This window comes from Haematobia irritans, chromosome 4, assembly GCF_050003625.1.
Source record: "Haematobia irritans isolate KBUSLIRL chromosome 4, ASM5000362v1, whole genome shotgun sequence".
NCBI lineage: Eukaryota > Metazoa > Arthropoda > Insecta > Diptera > Muscidae > Haematobia > Haematobia irritans.
The window spans coordinates 112,601,818-112,624,414 of NC_134400.1; the positions used below are offsets into that span (position 1 = coordinate 112,601,818).

Sequence of the window (22,597 nt, forward strand, 5' to 3'; positions counted from 1 at the left end):
AGGTGCAGATGTAATGCTGACATCTCAAAGTAGCTTCCGTCGCAGTCAATGTTTAAATTTTGTTCGTAGCCGATTGCATCTTCCAAACGCCGTTCAAAATGTCGAAAGACTCAAAAATCTGAGCTTGTCAATTTTTTTAGCGAGACGATGGAACGCTTTTGTAATTGAAAGTTTCATGGTTTCTGAGTGGTGATTGTGAAGAAGGAATATTGAAACATAGGCATTTAATTTGGAAAAATCAGTCTTTCGTATAGAACATATGAGAAGTTGAAGTAAAGCCAGTAAATTTTATATTGAGTAAGAAATCCCGTCAAAAATCTAGAATTATAAGGAAAAAGCCTCCATAAGTACACCGGTTACGGTGTTCGAGAAAAAAAGGGACGCCGTGTATGTATGCGTAATAAAACGAGAAGTGGACAATTGCATATTATCATCTAAAATATATTTGGAGATATTGTACAGTACCCGAATAAACGTATGCAGTTGGTTTGTTGGTGGCAATTGATTTTGATATTTGGTTAAAATAGGGAATTCAAACCAATATGGCCGACGGCGTGGTGTTGGATCTATATGCTGAAGATTTAGATACACAAAATCAAGTAAATATATTTAATTGTGGAAAATTTCCAACTGTAGGATAGCTTATAAAGTTATTTTTGTCATAATTAGGATGAATTTGCTGCCGATGGGGTGGATTTATACGATGATATCGGTGGAGCACCAGAGACGGCAAGTAGTGGTGCTGTAATAGCGCCATCTTCTGGCGGAGACAGTCCCAGCTCTGGAAATAATGGGCCAGAAGGAGGTGCTGGAAACGCCGGTTCAAATGGAGTCTACCATCAAGGTGCTGGTAGTTTGGCTCCTAACCAAGCTGGCAGGCGTTTTCAGCTTTACGTAGGCAACCTTACTTGGGTGAGTATTTTTCATTAATGCACATAGTAGTTTTGAAGTAGTAGTCGTCGTTCTCCTTTCGAATGGTGAATAGAAGAATAAGAACATTTGCAAAAATAAGCACATTTGCCCATCGCAAACCTATTCATGCCATACACACACATTTTTATTTAATTATTACAAGATTACAATAAAATATACAAAATTAGATGCTAACAACAAATGTTTTAGACCTAATATAGTTAGTTAAATTCAACTATATAAGATGAAAAATATTGCAATATTTTAGGAGTGTATTTGTATCACGGGAAGGCAAGTTTTTCCAATGAGGTATATTTGAGCTGCGCTAATTGTGCAGCATTTTTTTTTTTGCTGACAGCTTTTAAAAAATTTACACCATCCACTTTAACTTAAAATTCCAATGAAATATTGTATCTTTGCAATCAAGATAGTTTGTGTCGGATAAGTAGTACTTGTGCAGCGATCAGGGCTGTGGAGTAGAGTCAATATTGTTTGACGGAGGGTACTAAAAAAGGACCGATATCAATTATCTTACTTATGTATGTGTGCATTTTAGTGGTCTAAAAGAAGTATATACTTAAAAAAAAAATTAAAATAAAAAAATTATATTATTGTTGTTGAGAATCAGACTCATGTTATTTATATCGATTTTAGCAAGGCTTTTGACCGGGTGAATCATAAGCTGTTGATATATAAACTGGATAGGATTAGATTGGCCAGTACAGTTTTGAATTGGATTTCGTCGTATCTTGAGTGCCGTGCGCAGATTGTGTCTTTTGGGGATTGCTATTCGAGGTGTTTTTATGTGCCATCGGGAGTGCCTCAGGGTAGTCATTTGGGGCCTGTCTTATTTTTGTTATTTATAAACGATTTACTCTATGTCCGGATTACGGTGTGTACGGATTACGGTCGGAGGGGCGTTCAAAAAAAAAAATGACCAAAGTTTTTATAGAGGTCCCATCACAATATGAGCAGATACCAACAATCTTCACCATACTTATTCGGCTTCAAGAAGTTTAAGAAGTAAAATACTGTTACGGGCACATATGGGTATTATATAAAAAAAAATATCCGATATCAACAAAAGACCACTAATTCGAATGTGGAATCAAGAATCAGTTTATGTAAGGCTATATCAAAACCTGGACATATTTTACATATTTCTAAGGGACCCCAAATGCTGCCAAATCATATGAAAATGGCAAACTGGCAAAAGATGCTAGATCTTTTGGCAAAACCAATCTAACTTAGTCTAATCTAAGGACTTAAGAACTCAAGAAGATCGTTTTATAAGTGAGTGCTGCTATATCACAAAATTGTTAGATGTGACATGTCTTCGAGCGTGAAATCTATAGACAAACGGATATGGCTATATTGTCCTAAACTAAAATTGAAAAAAAAAGATAAATTAAAATCGATATTTCGAAATGTTAGAAATAGACAATTTTATGGTGGAGGGTTGTCTTGTCTAACCTTCTAGAAAACAAAGATTAATTTCCATTATTAGAAGTTGCAGCGCAATTACAGTCATACCCCACAGCTGTAAGAAGCTACCATAATAATAACCAGGTCCACAATAAACCCTTCATCATATCTTAAGGTGGGTATTGTGTTCGGTGTTTCCACCTAAACTTTCCATCAAATTTTGCCAAATCATGAATGGAAAAAATTGGAAACATTTCATAGTATATCTAAATTCATCCATTTTAAAAGGTAACAGTGCGAAAACAGAACATAGTACCAACTTTGAAACCCATTTTTCATGTTTTCCAGTTTGTTGCCTACAATTTTGGGGTTTATAAAGTAACAGTCCATTTTTTTGTACATATCCCATAGCTTATGGAATTCTCTACGGTTTTTTTTAATAACGTTTGACTTCTCGAACTATCTTTTGAAGATGAAACTAATGAAACATATTTAAGACTAATTTTTTTTATTTGTTTAGTATCAGAGAAATATTGCGTCTATTATATTGGAAAGTACATGATATAAGTATTTGACAGTCTGAAAAAATTGAATAAATTCACCACATATGCCAATATGTTAAATTGTTATACCTCGTGTTATATGAAAGTTGTAGTCCTAAATAAGACATTAATTACTAAATTATTATTCAACAATCCCAGGAATAATCAATATATTATATATATTATAATCAGAATTTACACGCCCCTCCAAACATTGTGGAGGGTCGTGTATCTGTGTGTACATTTGGAATATGTAGAGATACATATCTTTTGAAATATCTAGACTTTTGGAGATATGTGTACACTATTAGGTACACAGTAAAAAAATGGATGCTCTTCCTAAGCCATTAGTCATTGAGTAATAGACATTTTGTCAATAAAGTCAAAGTCGAATTTTTGTAATCTTCAAAATCGACCAAACGGCTTTTGAATTATTTGAAATACGACTAGTAGTCATCGACGAATTCAACTTTTGATGTTAGTCAAAAACGATTTTATAGTGACCACAATCGATTAATCGATTTTGAGTAGTTTTTAATTCTTTAATTCATTTGTTTTCTTACGGGTTTTTCTTATTTTTTATTCTTTCCTTAATAAACTTTATTTTTTTTATAATTTTAATTTGGCTTTTGTTAATTGATTTAATTATTGTGTACTCTTTTATTTAAAATTATAAATACTATTTATATTACTTTTTTCTTGTTTTTAAACTCTTGTTGGATTCGTGAAGAAAGAATAAATAAATAAATAATCGAACATTAACGAGAAAGTTGAAAAGTCGAATGCGAATTTTCTATGAATTTAAAAAAGTTAATTTAGTCGACTCGTTTATTCCCATTACAATCCTACCCGGAGAATGTGCACAATCTCTGCAAGTACAATTAGGTACACAGTAAAAAAATGGATGCTCTTCCTAAGCCATTAGTCATTGAGTAATAGACATTTTGTCAATAAAGTCAAAGTCGAATTTTTGTAATCTTCAAAATCGACCAAACGGCTTTTGAATTATTTGAAATACGACTAGTAGTCATCGACGAATTCAACTTTTGATGTTAGTCAAAAACGATTTTATAGTGACCACAATCGATTAATCGATTTTGAGTAGTTTTTAATTCTTTAATTCATTTGTTTTCTTACGGTTTTTTTCTTATTTTTTATTCTTTCCTTAATAAACTTTATTTTTTTATAATTTTAATTTGGCTTTTGTTAATTGATTTAATTATTGTGTACTCATTTATTTAAAATTATAAATACTATTTATATTGCTTTTTTCTTGTTTTTAAACTCTTGTTGGATTCGTGAAGAAAGAATAAATAAATAATCGAACATTAACGAGAAAGTTGAAAAGTCGAATGCGAATTTTTTATGAATTTAAAAAAGTTAATTTAGTCGACTCGTTTAATCCCATTACAATCCTACCCGGAGAATGTGCACATTGATGTCCATTGATTTTCATTTACTTTATCAACTAATTGACACTATCTACGTCTACGTTTATAACATACTTGTCGCTTATACTAGTGAGTCCTTCTCTGTACCTGGTTACAACCAAATTTTCTAGCAAATAACTACAACTTGTAAAAATGTCCTTAAAAATTAATAAAAATAACATTTCACACCTCTGACGAAATTATATGTTTGTCTACAAATAAAATTGCTAGTCGATGAAAATACATGATCTCTTTTTTTCACAAAACAACACAATTTTAAGGTTAGAAGAGGGGAACCAGGTGTATAATAGAAAATAGAGTAATACAATGTTTGTTATTTTATTCGCATTTGTTGCAACTAATCTAAATAACATAACATACACAAACAATATAGAAATATCTGTTTCCCTTCAATATATTTAGTTTTTAAGCTGTTGTCTTATATATTCCATACATACGTAGGTATTTACTACAATACATGTAAAATAGGCCTTTATTGGGGCTTCCTTTGTATGATAGCAAAGCATGATTTAGTAATAACGATAATTAAATTGATATGTATTTCTATATTTTAGTGGACAACCGATCAAGATATTGCCAACGTTATGCGTGACATCGGCGTTCCTGACTTTCAGGAGGTCAAGTTTTTCGAGAACAGAGCCAATGGTCAGTCAAAAGGTTTTAGTGTAATTTCATTGGGTTCCGAAAATAGCTTACGTGTGGTATTGGATCGTCTACCCAAGAAGGAGTTGCATGGCCAGGCGCCAGTTGTTACATATCCAACAAAGCAGGCTTTAAATCAATTCGAGAGTCTACAAAAAACGAGACCTGTACCACCACCACAACAAAATGGGCCACCGCGAGGACCTGCTCCACCAAATATGATGCAAGGCGGGCCAATGCCACCACATCCGGGTGGGCCCCAAGGCGTACCTCCAGGTCATCAACCTCGTTTACCAATGAACCCAAATATGCCACCTGGACAATTTCGACCGCAACATATGCCACCACAAGGGCCCCCAGTGGGCCAGGGACCTCCAAGAATGCAGGTATGTTGTTATTAGCTAGCAAATGTATTAGTACCAAATAATATAACTTATTTTTGTATATTATAAATAATTATTGGTAGTTTAATATATATGAATTTTATGCAAATTGAATCTGATTGATCTCTATTCGTACAGAAAACGACACTGTATTTGTTTGTCCTAACTATAAAATTTTCTATTTATTTGTGTCTATATTATCTATTGTCTTAATTGGTTATGGTTTCCTCTTCAATCAACTTGTCCATATCCTTTTTTTTTGTTCCTTACTATTTCTTTTATTATTAGTTTTTGTGCTGTATATCCTTAACATTATCTCAATTGTTCTGAATGCCTTAAGTTTCATAAAAAAATAAAATTCTATGAGTTCATTTTTGTTGTTCATTTCTCATTCTCATACATTTTGAATATCTTTGAATTTACAAATAATTATGTTCAAATAATGTACCTTGATAAACACTGATGATGTACTTCAGAGCAATTACAATATAACTTACATGATAGTCGATTTTCTAATTTAATTACATCTAGTCACATATACACATTTAATTTAAGCTATTCGCTATTGTCTTAAAAATCCAAACAAAACTTAAGCATATATAAAAACAAATTAATTTGCTGTTTAAAGTGATAGGATTGAACATATTGTTCATCGAAAATATAGCTCATGTCGCTAGTTTGTATTAAACTCTTGTACAATGGACGGTTCTTGCGATGTTTATTTGATGCTTATATTAAAGATTAGTTAAAATACTAAACGAATATGAAATAGATAAGGTCTTTTCTAAAAAACTATTTTTAAGTCGTCCTGTATCTATAACTCGCAATGTTTTTCTTTCTCTCAAATGTTGCTATTTTTTTCTCCTAGTGATGTTTGTCTTAATGGAAATAACCAAAGACAGGCATTACAATACTGAAATCTCAAACTGTGATACAATGTATTTCTTAATTGATAAACTAGAAATTTAAGAATGCATGATGTTGTTCCATTTTTATCTCTCCACTCATACATATCTTTTTATATACAACAACACATACAAATATGTAAATATCAGTGATGTATGTATTTATAAAGAAAAAAGAAAAATTTATAAAAAGTAAATATAATGTCATGATTTCAACAAAGACAAAAAGGCATTTGATATTGTGTAAATGCCTATTGCCTACCACAAAATATGAAAATTATGTCTTCCACTTATAAAGTTGTTGCATACTGTCTGTAAAACAGTCTAAATGCAAAAGTAATGTGTCACATTAATTGACTTTTGTTAAGAGAATAATTGAAATACTCTAATAAAAATTTAACCAAAATTACAGTGAATCGAACATTTTATTTTTGGGGGTTCGCTATGTCTTTTTTTGTTTTTATATTAAAACTTTAGCTATACAATTTTACTTTTGTTGGATATTTTACATTTTATATTTGTAATATTATCACTCTCTCTCTACTCATTCCCTCTACAGAGGACATGTCATTATTATAGAATACTCAAATCGCATAATATTTTCGATTAATTTCTACTTGTACAGCTGGCAGAATTCTACCAAAAATGTAGGTTTTGATTGGTAGAATTCATGGCCTTTTGGTAGATTTTGCAATAGAATGTACATCAATTACTATCAATATTTGACGAATTTAAAAAATCATATTAATTAGGATATTAATCCTAATAATAGTTTGGTTTAGAAGCTTTGCGATTTTATACAACCAAATATTGTCTAATATATTGAACCAACCAAGCTTTATGTAATGGCTGTAAATGTCAACAAAACAAAATTCTGGAAGAAACACAAGGAAGAAACATATGTAAACACCCCATTTTTTGAGTATAGACATGAAGGGTGCCTTATTAGAGTTCTAGAAAATCATATTAATTAGGATATTAATCCTAATAATAGTTTAGTTTAGAAACTTTGCGATTTTATACAACCAAATATTGTCTAATATATTGAACCAACCAAGCTTTATGTAATGGCTGTAAATGTCAACAAAACAAAATTCTGGAAGAAACACAAGGAAGAAACATATGTAAACACCCCATTTTTTGAGTATAGACATGAAGGGTGCCTTATTAGAGTTCTCAGAAACTACTTGAGATATTTGTTATCCTGAAAGATAACAAAATGTCCTACATTTTAAGTATCTTGCTGGTGCCTTTTATCAAAATACCATACAAATACAAAGTATATTTTTTAATAGTGATTTCCAATATTTCATGTTTTTCCCATTTTATTTATTTATTTTAATTTACAACCAAGCCGAAATGACCATATACGAAAAAATATAATTTTGCAAAAATATTGAGTTGTTTTTGGGATATATAATTTTATGTAATTCAGAAAAATTGCAAATATTTCTAAAATTTTTCAATTAATGCGTCAAGAAAGATCGCATCAAAGAAGAGCAAGCCGCGTTACCACAGCAGCTACTGGCCACCACAGCTTAAAATTTGGTTTTCATAAGAAGTTACATATATTATGTATTAATTCTTTAATTACAATATGAAAGTATATTTATATAGCAAAAAATAAAATAAATAACAACCGCGGGAATTTTACTTTCATTTTTGATACAATTTTCTACATATAATAGGTTAGGTTAGGTGGCAGCCCGATGTATTAGGCTCACTTAGACTATTCAGTCCATTGTGATACCACATTGGTGAACTTCTCTCTAGGTAACTGATATATATCTATCAGTTACCTTGTTGGAAACCCCTTTCAAATGTAGAACTATAAACGTGCTTTCTTATGAATAGAAGAAATTTATTTTTTCTGTCCATGGGAAAATCGTTTCCATTCTGAAAAAGGAAATCACCCCAAATGTATAAAAGAATAATGTTCCACGAAATATTGGGGAAGAATAAATAAAATATTTAAAAAGACCTGAGCTTGAAGAAACATTAATTTATAGGGACCGCAACGGTTATAAGAGCTATCGAAAACGTTATTTTTAGTCGTTGTTTGTGTAAAACAGTTACTTTCCAACCTAAAAATAAAAGGTCGAAACTCTTAAAAAAATAGAGTTCTATTTATCCGTCATAAATGTAACTCTTTTTAGGAGATTTATTTTTTCCTTCAGAAAAAAAACTCTTTTTCAGAAGTTTTATTTTTTCCGTCTTAAGGCCGGTATTATGTTCGGTTCGGGTTCGAGTTGAAAATCAATTTATTGTCGCCATTACTTTTTCTGAAGTCATCAAATTTATACATGAAAAACATTTTTACTGTTAAATCTTGATGAAATCTGGACGACAAAGAACGTTCGTATCAATGGGGTTAAATTCTCTACTTTAAATTAAACTATTTTAATAACCACAAAAATTTCAACGTGAAAAGGAAACATAGTAACGGCCTTTATATAAAAGTCATTTTTCAAAGTTCACCGCTGATCTGATCATTACAATTTGTAAAACAGTGTAATTACTTCACGAAACTTTTTTTATACCCTCCACCATAGGATGGGGGTATATTAACTTTGTCATTCCGTTTGTAACACATCGAAATATTGCTCTAAGACCCCATAAAGTATATATATTCTGGGTCGTGGTAAAATTCGGATCTGGACATATCCGTCCGTCCGTCTGTTGAAATCACGCTAACTTCCGAACGAACCAAGCTATCGACTTGAAACTTGGCACAAGTAGTTGTTATTGATGTAGGTCGGATGGTATTGCAAATGGGCCATTTCGGTCCACTTTTACGTATAGCCCCCATATAAACGGACCCCCAAATTTGGCTTGCGGGGGCTCTAAGAGAAGCAAATTTCATCCGATCCGGCAGAAATTTGGTACATGATGTCAGTATATGGTATCCAACAACCATGCAGGAATTGGTTGAAATTTGGTACGTGGTGGTAGTATATGATATTTAACAGCCATGCCAAAAGCGGTCCATATCAGTCCATAATCATATATAGCCCCCATATAAACCGATCCAGTGATTTGGTTTTGGAGCCTCTTGGAGAAGCAAATTTCATCCGAGTCAGTTGAAATTTGGTACATTGTGCTAGTATATGACCGTTAACAATCATGCCTAACTAGGTCCATATCGGTCTATAGTTATATATAGCCCTCAGATAAATCGATCCCCAATCACACAAAAATTGGTCCATATCAAGTTCATAATTTTATATAGCCCCCATATAAGCGACCCCCATATTTCCATTCTGGCTCTCTACCACGTATGGACTAACTCACAATTTAGAAAACGATGTTAAGAAGTTTTAAGATACCACAACCCAAGTAATTCGATTGTGGATGACAGTCTTTAGTAGAAGTTTCTACGCAATCAATGGTGGAGGGTACATAAGATTCAGCTTGGCCGAACTTACGGCCGTATATAATTGTTTTTTCTTGCAGTCAAGTTAAATCGAATTCAAATGACATTATGCGTTCAAATCGTTCCGTTGAAAGTTTGGAAAAAATATGTTCGTTGAATTAAACAAATTAATTAATATAAACTTTATATGGACTCAATTAAGCAAGAAACTGTAAAAAAAAGAATATGAGTTTTATTTATGACGGAAAAAATAAAACTGAAAAGAGTTACTTTCTGAAGGAAAAAATAAAACTCCCTAAAGAGAGTTTAATTTTGAGTTTCATCCGACCTGTTATTTTTACGTTGAAAAATAAATCTGAATAACTTTGGAATTGGGAACGTTTTTTACATAGATTCTGAAATAGCTTCTTACAGTATAGGTCTCCGTTGACTCTAACATGAAGAGTTTTTGAGTTAACATTTTCTGGATAACTGTTATTTACGGTCCCTGATTTATTATTCTAACAAAAAAGGTCGAGGAAAATCAATGGGAAATCGAAGAAAAAATTATTTTGTATACATTTTATGGAAACCAAGGATGTTGTATGGTTAGGTTAGGTTAAAGTGGCAGCCCGATTAAGTTTCAGGGTCACTATTCATTCCATTGTGACCACATTAACTGAAAGTACCTATTACATATGGGCACTTCTAGTTTTAACCGCTGAACCTTCTCGATTATTTTCTTCTGTTGAACCAACCAGATTGTTCCAAAAACATTAGCAGACTGCTTAAGTTTACGTTTTCCAGATCCGCCAGTAATCTAAAGCTATATGTATGCCCCTAAAATTCGCTTACGCCTTACACAAAATACAGGACACTCCTTTTCTCTGCATCATGACAACTCATACAGTAGTCATTATATTTCGCGCCAATGGCTTTTGCAAAATCGCCTATCAGGCAGCGACCCATTATAGCAGATATCAGGAGTGAAATCTGACGTCTTGAGAACACTAGCATATCTAGTGTACGGTTTAAGTTTAAATGGGGACATATTTGCTTGGAGTTACAAACCTTGCAATTCTCCCATCAGACATTTGCCATCATAACAGCCTTCTCACGCTTGCAGGTAGCCAGAGGCATACCAACAGATTCTAGTTCCCCTGGAATATGTAAGGTAGTTCCTCGCCTTGCTAACTCATCCGCTTCGCAGTTTCCCGGTATGTTCCTATGGTCAGGCACCCATATTAGGTGAATATTGTACTGCTCAGCCATCTCGTTTAGAGATTTGCAGCAGTCTTTGGCCGTTTTCGAGTTAAGGAACACGGAATCCAAGGATTTTATGGCAGGTTGACTGTCAGAGTATATATTAATGCCAACATTTGTTGGGACATTATCTCTCAGCCAATTTGCCACCTCTCTTATTGCTAATATTTCAGCCTGAAAAACACTACAGTGATTAGGTAATATTTTCGCTATTCAAAGGTTCAGGTCTTTAGAATATACTCCGAAACCCACTTGTCCACCCAATTTGGAGCCATCAGTGTAGAAATCTATTTGACGTCTGTGTGCACCACGCCTGTGGGGAATTACAGTATCAAACTTTTTGTCGAAAAGCGGCCTCGCCAGAGTGTAATCCACTACGTTTGGCAGGTCTGGTATTATTTTGAGAACCGAACTGTGACCGTACCCTTTTTTCGACCACAGCGATAGCTCGCGCGACCGCACAGTCGTTGTTGCAGCTGACTGTTTGGTCAAAATCTCTAAAGGTCATTATGCCGCATTACGTTAAGGGAATATGTCCCTGTCTTACTGAATGCGCCTGAGATACACAAGCAAGCCATGCGTTGAACTTTACTAAACTTGTCGGCTGAAGTGCCGGCCACTAGACTACAACGCCATATGGCATTATAGGTCTAACCACTGCAATTTACAATGCAATGTACAATTTTTGTCTTTTAGTCCCCACTTTTTTTCTATTCCCGTGTAAAAATTGGAGGATCCAATCCTATCTAATAATATCAAATTGAGTCTAATTGGATCTGTTCAGATATTGGTTCAGACATAATTAGATATGCGCAGATATGCTATATATGGTGCTAGATCTAGTTAGATATAATTGCAGATCTCATCATATATAGTATAATATCTAATTATATCTGGCATATCTAATAATATATGCTTGGATAGGACCATATATAGCACTATATCTAATAAGATATGGTAGATATAACATCATATCTGACTATATATGGGGTTAAATACGGTCCAAAATATAAAAAAAAAATCATGAACAAGTTAAAAAGATTTTTGAAATACACGTCTAAACCTCAATGCCATTATGTCAAATGTCAACGCCGTCAGGGGCATCACTTCTAAACAAATTTAACGCCAGACTAGCTGAGAAAATTAAGAAATTTAATATAATTGTTTTAAATGTGTTCCTTTCATAAAGGTTATATCGTTTCCTTTATTGCGGAGATTATGTAGGTAAGTAGATTGTATTTGTTATTTCCTTAGTAGTTATTTTCATATTGTTTTACTATTTTCTAGATTTGAAAAAAAAAGGTAACCTCAGTGGTGTACTGGTTAACATGCCCGCCTTGCATTCAAAAGGTCACGGGTTCAATCCCAGTTCCGACCAACACCAAAAATTATTTCGGCGGTGGATTATCTCCTCGCAGTAATGTTGGTGACATTTCTGCTTCAAAGATTCACTAAGTTGTTTCAGCGCAACGTGAAATGCCGATAGGACTCGATTATAGCAAGGAGGTCCCATGTTATTGAGCTAATTATTGAATCGAGCAGCAGTCAGTGATAAGTGAGATATTGATCACTGTGATGTCATGATGGTCTGAATAGTATGTATGAGCCTAAAATAACAGCCTATCGCTATACCTAACCTAATCCCGAATACACTTTAAATGTGAGTATTAAAAGCAACATAAAATTATATGGCAATTTTTATTGCAACTTAAAGAAGAATGATCCAAAACAATACTAATACTTGCTTACATAGTTCAATATATTCCCATATTTGTTTATTCCTATATTTGTTTAATAATTGTTTTTTTACTTAATTTCATTGCAGATTGCTTTAACGCTGTAATACTTTAGTCGCGTGTCTAAGTCCAAAGCAGAAGAAACAAACACAAAAACCCTTGGACAACACTCTAACTCAACTGTCAATACTCTTAAATAGCTTTGATGGATCAATTTAAATTAAACATATTTATTATGCACATACTTTTTGTCTGTATTATTAAATAAAACAATTGATCTCATTTTATATACAAATTATGGGCTTTTATGTGTTGAAAGATCTCGAAAGATACAATTGTATCAAATCAAATTATATCAAATTAGATCTGATTAGATGTGTCTCATTTTTGAGATCTGATCAGATCCAATTTCATAGTATTTAGATCTGACCAGATATAACCATTTTTCGGATCTGCTCAGATCTGACCATATCTTGGCTCAGATCTAACCATAACAAATCAGATCCCCCAATTTTTACACGGGTTGCCTTTTTATACAAGTACAAAGCTACCGTTAGGTTAGGTGGCAGCCCGATGTATCAGGCTCACTTAGACTATTCAGTCCATTGTGATACCACATTGGTGAACTTCTCTCTTATAATGATAAGCTCAATGACAAGGGACCTCCTTTTTATAGCCGAGTCCGAACGGCGTTCCACATTGCAGTGAAACAACTTAGAGAAGCTTTGAAACCCTCAGAAATGTCACCAGCATTACTGAGATGGGATAATCCACCGCTGACAATCTTTTTGGTGCTCCGAACCCACGACCTTGTGTATGCAAGGCGGGCATGCTAATCATTGCACCACGGTGGCTATCTACCGTTGCTTTTCTCGCCCTTTCTTCAATATTATGCTTAAAGTTCAGCTTCCTGTAATAACGCCAAGGTATTTTGCACACTCACCAAAGATAATTTCAATACCCTCTAAGGATATCGGTTAATCCCATATCCTTGCGAGTTTTGCGATCTTTGCAGTACATGACTAGTTTTGTCTTTGCAGGATTTACCCCAAGACCATTCTCATTTGCCCATTTCTCAGTCATCCGCTGGGCTCTCTGTGTAATATCTCTGTGTAGTATCTCTGAATACGTCGCTTCGTTTGAAGTTGGTCTAACAGCCTAAGTATCAACATTCAGAGTTGTCAGTCCATTTAATATCGAGCTCGGATGGACGTTATTGGATGCCCCTTAGATGTCTAGAAACCCCACAATTGTGTATTCATTGATTGGTTGGTCAATACAAATGTAATAAAAGTCAAAAGGAAACCATCGAACAGTTTCTGGGAATACAAAATTTGAATTTTGCAAATTCGTAAATCATGACACAGTGGGGGATAACTACGAATCTCAAAAAGGGCGAAATCATATATGTTACATTTACCAAAACTAAATGCTATGGGATTTTATATACAGTTGGTGTTTGTTTTAATATTTTTGCACTTCATGATCCAGCGAACAATATGTAAAATTTTTACTTTTAAAAATGGTAACTAAATTATTTTCAAGAACCGATAATATATTTTTTTTCTTTTTTTATATAATTAACTCATTTTAAAACCAAGCCTAAACGGACATATACGGTTACAGACATACTCATCATAGAGAAAATACATTAAATTTGAATTATGACTAAAATCAAAGACTGAATCAATCGATAAAACTTAATACTAAATTCTAGACCTCTAACGTTCCTAAAAGCTCCTAAATGCGACATTTTGTCAAATCGGAAAGTACGCCGATATTTTTATTTTTGATATTTTTGAAAATTTCATGTTTTTTTCAAAATCGAGTAATAGAATTTTAACTATATAAAGCCGATGTCTGGTGGTGCTTTATCTCATGATTTGATTCTGTAATATTGATTTTTTGTTCAAACTAGAAGTGTGCGCGTGACAAGATGTTCGGGATGCACGTGAATCACGTGTCATGAATGAAATTTAAACTCTTGAATGTGCGTGAATGGGGAAAAAATATGTCGTGCGTGAGCATGAGTCAAAATCAAATTCTGTTCGTGAATGGACATTTCTTCGAAATCACATTCACGAAAAATTCCACGTTCACGATAAAAAAAAAATACACTTATGAACATTTTAAAAGCGTCCATTGTTTGATGGCTCGCTAGTGGACCATATTTTACTTTTGCTAATCCGTCGTGAATTATGAAAATGTTCTTTACTCATGAGTAATTGGATCGATTCACGAGATTTGTCGTGAATCACGAATATTGCCATAGGTCACGAGAATTTTCGCCATTCACGAGAAAATTAGTTAATCACGAGAATGTTCGTGAGTCACAAGAATTGTCGTGTCCTGAATATATTCGTGAATCACTAGAATTGTCGTGAATGTGAGGCTTAAAATGTTGCTCGTGCGTGAGTACGATTTTTATTTCGTGAATGTGCGTGAGTGTGAATTCCTACCCACATCTCGTGCGTGTGAGGCTTAAAATGTTCCTCGTACGTGAGTACGATTTTTATTTCGGGAATATGCGTGAGTGTGAATTCCTACCCACATCTCGTGCGTGTATGTGCGTGAGTAAAAATGCTTCTTCATGAATGAGCGTGAGTGATATTTTACTCACGCGCATACCTCTTGTTCTAACCAATATCTAGCATTGGCTTCTTGTCTGGCCAATTCACTGGTTTTCCGGATATGGGCGATCTAATATCGGTGCTATATAGCCGCTATCTGTGACGCTGTATCTCTAATACTGTACATGAGACTTTTCATTTTCTAATTTTGATTTTATGCCGTGGCCAATATATACCACTGCCATTTTGTCTGGTCAATTAACCAAAAATGGTTTTCCGGATATGGGCAATCCAATATCGGCCCTATATATAGCCGATATCTGGTGGCGCTATATCTGAAATACTGTACATGAGACTTTTAATTTTTTGTCCTGGCCAATAAATACTGTTCATGAGACTCTTGATTATTTTAATTTTGGTTCAATGTTCTGGGCAATATATACCTCCTTCATTTTGTCTGGTCAATTCACCGAGAATGGTTTTCCGGATATTGGCGTCATCATATAGTCATTATGTTGTCAAACTATGGTATTTTGAATGGTAAAAGTCCTAAAGTGCTGCAAAAGTAGTAAAGCTATTTTACGTTTTTGATCAATAAAATATGTTAATATTAAAGGAATGCTATAGAAACTCTTTTAAATTATGAATTTAAAAATTCGGCTTCGCCTTCATGGGACTGAAAGTTTCATCCGATGCGGTTGAAATTTGGTACGTGATGTCAACACATGCCCTCTAACAACTACATGTGTAAAAATTGGTAGCTATCGGTTCATATTATACTTCATGAGCGTTCTGAAAGCTGTTTGAATCCGATGCTCCCTGTACGTCACATTAGTATTCATTTTCTTACTACAACACAAAAAATAGTCGATTGAACATTTGGGACATTTGCGTAGTGTGTGTCCTATCCACTTTCATATTCGTCTGGTTATCAGTCTTGTTATGGGTTCTTCGTTTGTTCAATTTTATGGTGGTTTGGCTCTGTTCAGTCTGCCTTTCACATTCTCTTCTACACCTCCACCACTGCCCATATAACATCCCAAGTAGCAAAAGGATTTCATTGTAGTGGCTCGTTGTTAATGTTGAGGTGATGGCATCGACCGACGTTCGGACTCGGCATATCATTGAGCTAAGCATAGAATCGGACAGCACTCGGTGTATATATTAGATAAAAAACGCAGATTAAGTACGTCTAATTACGTAGTCTAAAAATAATTACGAATCCATATGAACTTTTGTGCGGTAATTAGAGAGCCAGAATTAAAATATGGGGATCGTTTTATATGGGGGTATATATCATTATGAACCGATATGGACCAATTTTTCCATGGTTGTTAGAGACTATATACTTACATCAGGTACCAAATTTCAATCGAATCCGATGAAATTTGCTACTCAAAGAGGATCCGCAGTTCAAATTTGTGGATCCGTTTATATGGAGACTATATATAATTATCGACCTATATGGACCAATTTTTGCATGAATGTTAGTGACCATATTGGACCTTTTCAAATTTTGAAAAAATCGAATAGTCGATTCTAATCATTCAATCCCTACGCTAAATTAATTCAGCCATACCCATGACCTATGTTCTTGGGAATTATGTTATTCTACCAAAATATCTAATATGATTAAAAATTGACTGATATCTTTGCCACTTTCAATTATTTTTTTATTGTTCAATAAAATTGTACTTGATTTTTATCACAAAGCTCAACTAATTTTTATTTAAGGATATCATTTAATTATTTATAATTATTTCACCTCTATGTGAAATATATAATAATTTTATAAGAGTTCTTATGATTTAGCAGTTTCTTGTGTATTTTCAAATTATTATTATAGTTGGATTTTATTTGGTTTTAGCAAAAATTTAATGAACCAATTAATGTCTCATAAACCAATTATATCCTAACAAAATTTTCAATTATATTTTTAATTTTAAATATTACATCCAATACAAAAAATATAAATTTGAACAATTAATATTTTAATTAAAAACCTAATATCTTTCAATCTGATTAAAGTTTTTATTTGATACAAAAGATAATTCGTCAGTTAATTTTTTATTTGACTACGACTTTATCCATCTTTTTGATTCGAAATATTTTGGTGATATTATTTTCTGTGTACATGATTAAATAAACATCGTTTGTATAGAATATATTTCAACTAATTATATAGGAAATATATACACTATACTCGCGCTAACGTGAACACCCTTTTTCTTACACTAACTACTCCGTAACGCTGAAAACCATGAAATTTTACGTCAAATGCAGATTCACAATGTCAAATACAATTTCAAACACACTTACGAAATTTCTTAATGATCCAGTTTGGCTTTTTTCTTGAATTTTAATTATTCATTTAAATTGCTTTATAACTACATACCTACTTATATTTTTCCGATCACTTATTTTAATTTTTTTCATGAAATTAAATTAATTTTTTAATTTTACTAATAACAAAAATAAAAGACTATCACGCTAGAACGTGTAAAATTCCCGAATGTGTTTTGTTCTGAAATTTGCTGAAGTTCGCTAACGTGAACTCTGTCGGCTTTAATTAGTTCACGTTACCGCGAGTGCACTGTAATTGCAAAAGTTTTTCGTCAGTATTACTATTTACACATTTTTTTATTTATTTCTGACCACTAAATTATATTAATGAATTGTTAAACTTTTTCGTTTATATGCCTGTAAATGTAGTTAGTCGAGATTAACAATAAGTATAATAAAATCAAATGCAATAAAGTATATATAGTTCTAATATAAGTAACTAGAAAGAAAATTATTAAGCCTTTTTATTGAATTTTATAATTAATTTTATGATTTAGTTACTACTGTTATTCTATTATCTCTTGTTCCATGTTCATCATCTTCTCCATTCAACTACTTAAACAATAAATAAATAAAACGAAAACATTACAAATTATACAATTCTTAAAACAAATCTCAACACTACATACATAACACCAACGTCGCCATAAAGCAGCCACCAATGCACCAGGGCCCACCAATGGTTCCACAACAAAACATGCAAGGACCTCCCCGATTTGGTCAACAATCTCAATGGCCTGGACAACCGCGGCCTAATGGTCCAAGGCCTGGGCCGCTCAATGGACCACCCCAACGTCCACCGCAAATGGTAAAAATGAAAATATTTTTTTTTTATAATTTTAGTGCTGTTCCATTCAGATTGTTAATTGTTAATAGCATATAAGCATTCAGAATAATGAGATAATAACCGATTGTAATGTTTCAAAATTCTATGGGAACTTCTGATCTCAAAAACAAGCAGACAATGAAGAGTGTATTAGAAAGATGATTATTAATATTGATAATATTTCTAGTTTCAGGGACCACCCGGGGGTGGGATGCCAATGCGTGGACCTCGGCCCGATTGGCGACCACCAATGCATGGAGGTTTTCCCCAGGGTCCGCCTGGAGGTCCTCCGCAGGGCCCGCCCCATATGCAAGGACCACCTAGGGGACCTCCAGGTGGACCTCCACAAATGGGCGGTCCCGGAGGCCCTCCTCCGACACATGGTGGTCCTGGACCAGCCCCACATGTTAATCCAGCCTTCTTTAATCAACCTGGTGGTCCTCCTCAACATCCTGGTGGTCCACCTATGGCCGGTGGCCCACCTCATGGTCCTGGTCCACAGCAAGGTATGAATATGCAACCGCAACATGGTCCACCTCCTCATTTCGCCCAGCAAGGTGCGCCACGTGGCCCTTGGCCAGGGCCACCTGGCCCTGTAAAACCGCAAACGTTCCCCGATCCCCAACCTATGGGTCCACAACTTAACGAAGCCGAATTTGAAGAAATTATGGGACGAAATCGTACCGTCAGCAGTTCAGCAATAGCTAGAGCAGTTTCAGATGCTGCAGCCGGTGAATATTCTAGCGCAATCGAGACTTTAGTTACAGCAATCTCACTAATCAAACAATCGAAAGTTGCTCATGATGAACGATGCAAGATTTTAATAAGTTCCTTACAGGATACACTACACGGCATCGAAACAAAAAGTTATAACAGGCGTGAACGTTCAAGATCCCGAGAAAGATCTCATCGTCAGCGGCCTCGTCGGGAAAGATCATCATCGCGGTATCGTGAGAGATCACGCGAAAGAGAACGTGATCGTGAAAGAGAGCGAGATCGTGATGCTGGAGGGTAAGTAATTACTATACATATATTGCATAATATAGTATAGAGGTAGAGCAAAGCGGATCTTTGTAGTAAACCTGAATTTTTTCAGGTTTATCGGATCATTAGTTTATTAAAAAGGGATGAAAAGCAATTTCGCATGTTTATATAACGTTGTTTTTTGAAGAGAAAAAATACAATTGAATTAAAATTGTGGCTTGAGTTTCTGGAGACTGCACCAGGAAAATCACCCAACAATATTTTCCTATTCCCGGTTTCCTTATTCTAAATAAAATCTGGGGATTTTTTCACTTTTACTGTTCCTTTTATTCTAAACTATTTTCGAAATAGAAAAACTTAATATTACAAATGGTAACGAAAGAGGGATATTAATTACAAATGTTGGGATTAATTCCCCTAAAAATATACGTGAATTAGACCAAAAATGTAAGTATTCAATTTGTAAAAGCAGTTCCATAGCAACAGAAATGCACCTGCGTCTATTTTTCAAGACGGCATTGTATCGTTCGACGACATTGCGGGATTTGAAATGAATTGCATTGTATTTAGCTTCAACGTCATACTCTAGTGGATATCTATGACAGGTTAGAATCCACGGTTTTAGGGAATATCATATGTATCGTATTAATTAATTCTTTTGTCAATTAAAACCTTAAAAATGCGCCAAAAACTTCTATTAGAGTATAGATGCTTATTTCTTGACGAAGCAATAATCGGGATATGCGTTCTGTCAACACATCATAGTACTCTGGTAATGCCAAACTTTACATAAAAACTAACGAAAATTGACCTTTTTCATCTTCGATTTTGATGAAAAAGATCCACTTTGTTACACAATTGTCCAGGCTACACCGGTCAATGATTCGTCGCAAGTTTTCCCTATGGCCCTTTGGTATACACTTTCAACAAAGAAGTTTACATTTTACAAGTGGTGTCAGTGGTTCAATATGAACCATTAACATGTCAACAGATATTTCAAGGCATGCTTGTTTACCCTGTAATATGCAAAAAATAAATGTTCAAATTGAGATCGTGAGAAGCCATAAAAAATTTTAAAACAATTTATGACATATCTTAAGCTAAGGTTATGTTACATTAAGTTATCTAATCGTTATCCTATCAATGAAACTTTCCATTCCAATTTTTGTCTTTTTGTAGATATCGAGATCGTTCCAGAAGCCGAGAACGTGAACGTCCCAGTACAAACGATCATTACAGAGACGATAGTTCCAGCCGATCAGCGAGAACACGTAAAACTCCAGAACCAGCAAGTGGGGATGTTGGCGCCGAAGCTCCTTCAAAACGCAGTTATTACGAAGAACGTTATCGATCTTCAGATCGTGATAGAGAACGTGAACGTGATCGCGATCGTGAACGTGATCGTGACCGCGATCGTGAGCGTGAAAGGGATAGAGAGCATCGTTCTCGGCACTAGACATTACTAAACAATTACATAATTACAATTTATATATAATTTACAACAAGAGATGTTGATCCGTGTTTCAACCAATGATATGCAATCATTGGCGATACACAAATATAATAAGGAACCCAATCAAGCAAAACAAACAAACCCCTATGATTGTCATAAGTTCTTATGATGAAACAAGAAGAAGTGCATACATATATATGTACAAGATGAAGACAAGAGACTTCTACTACCATTACTCCGACTAACTGAGGAATAAAATACACACATATTGGAAATTAGACTATCGATCAAAATTCATTAAGAGTGATGAATAAGTGAAAAAGTGTTGTAGCCTTTTTTAATGTCTTACTATATTAAATAGAAAAAAGACAACTTCTCGTTTCTTTGCCTTTTCACATCTCACACTTGAATAACTGAATTTTAAAACCGGTCATCAAACAACAATAATTTCTCTCTTATTTTTAATTCAATACACTCTAACTACAACTACACAGAATGTTTGTAAATTGATCATTCAGTTTAATAATAAATATATATAAACATGATAACTACCAAAAAATATGATAAATAATATTTTTAATCTTCATTCATAATAACAAAATTACAGTGGGCTTGGGTAGCACCGTGGAAGTGCGTTAGTCTTGCATTACGAAGGTGTCGGCAAAAGTAATTTACCTACTTTTTTAATTTTACAATTATTATTCGAGCTTTATGGACAAATTAGATTAAGGAACTTGATTAATAGAGTCATTGAAAAGAAAACGCCAGATATAAATGTATAATTTCGTGTTGTTGCATTACTGCAGTAACACAACGAAATAAAAACAAGTAAGGAAAGTCTAAAGTCGGGTGGGGCCGACTATATTATACCCTGCACCACTTTGTAGATCTAAATTTTCGATACCATATCACATCCGTGAAATGTGTTGGGGGCTATATATAAAGGTTTGTCCCAAATACATACATTTATATATCATCACTCGATCTGGACAGAATTTGATAGACTTCTATAAAATCTATAGACTCAAAATTTAAGTCGGCTAATGCACTGGGGTGGAACACAATGTTAGTAAAAAATATGGGAAACATTTAAATCTGAAGCAATTTTAAGGAAACTTCTCAAAAGTTTATTTATAATTTATCGCTCGATATATATGTATTAAAAGTTTAGGAAAATTAGAGTCAATTTTACAACTTTTCGACTAAGCAGTGGTGATTTTACAAGGAAAATGTTGGTATTTTGACCATTTTTGTCGAAATCAGAAAAACATATATATGGGAGCTATATCTAAATCTGAACCGATTTCAACCAAATTGGGCACGCATAGATACAATGCTAATTCTACTCCCTGTGCAAAATTTCAACTAAATCGGAGTTAAAAATTTGCCTCTGTGGTCATATGAGTGTAAATCGGGCGAAAGCTATATATGGGAGATATATCTAAATCTGAACCGATTCCAACCAAATTTGGCACGCATAACTACAATGCTAATTCTACTCCCTGTGCAAAATTTCAACTAAATCGGAGTTAAAAATTGGCCTCTGTGGTCATATGAGTGTAAATCGGGCGAACGATATATATGGGAGCAATATCTAAATCTGAACCGATTTCAATAAAATTTGGCACACTTGACTAAAATACTAATTGTACTCTTAGTGCAAAATTTCAACCAAATTGTGGTAAAACTCTGGCTTCTGGGACCGTATTAGTCCATATCGGGAGCTATATCTTAATCTGAACCGATTTCTTTCAAAATCAATAGGGTTCTATTCTGAGCCAAAACACATACTTATGCCAAATTTGAAGTC

The 22,597-nt window shown here is 33.9% G+C and overlaps 1 protein-coding gene across 3 annotated transcripts; it reads left to right on the top strand.

Moving 5' to 3' along the window:
• The first annotated feature begins 142 nt into the window (after window positions 1–142).
• Window positions 143–21,358, top strand: LOC142234768 (cleavage and polyadenylation specificity factor subunit 6-like). Of its 3 annotated transcripts, none has more exons than XM_075305949.1 (6): window positions 143–599; window positions 670–912; window positions 4,885–5,358; window positions 18,177–18,332; window positions 18,538–19,361; window positions 20,514–21,358. In XM_075305949.1, the coding sequence occupies exons 1-6, from the start codon at window positions 543–545 to the stop codon at window positions 20,788–20,790; spliced, it is 2,031 nt and encodes a 676-aa protein (XP_075162064.1). In that variant the 5' UTR covers window positions 143–542; the 3' UTR covers window positions 20,791–21,358. The 3 variants fall into 3 exon arrangements, with proteins under 3 accessions (XP_075162064.1, XP_075162065.1, XP_075162066.1); XM_075305950.1 differs by having other exon boundaries at window positions 18,180–18,332; XM_075305951.1 differs by lacking the exon at window positions 18,177–18,332.
• Window positions 21,359–22,597: the final 1,239 nt, after the last annotated feature.

Bases quoted from the DNA above. Each gene is read 5' to 3' on its own strand.
- LOC142234768 (XM_075305949.1), top strand. From the start codon at position 543: ATGGCCGACGGCGTGGTGTTGGATCTATATGCTGAAGATTTAGATACA. The intron at 600-669 runs GTAAATATATTT...TGTCATAATTAG, and splicing joins ATTTAGATACACAAAATCAA to GATGAATTTGCTGCCGATGG. The intron at 5,359-18,176 runs GTATGTTGTTAT...GTCGCCATAAAG, and splicing joins AGGGACCTCCAAGAATGCAG to CAGCCACCAATGCACCAGGG.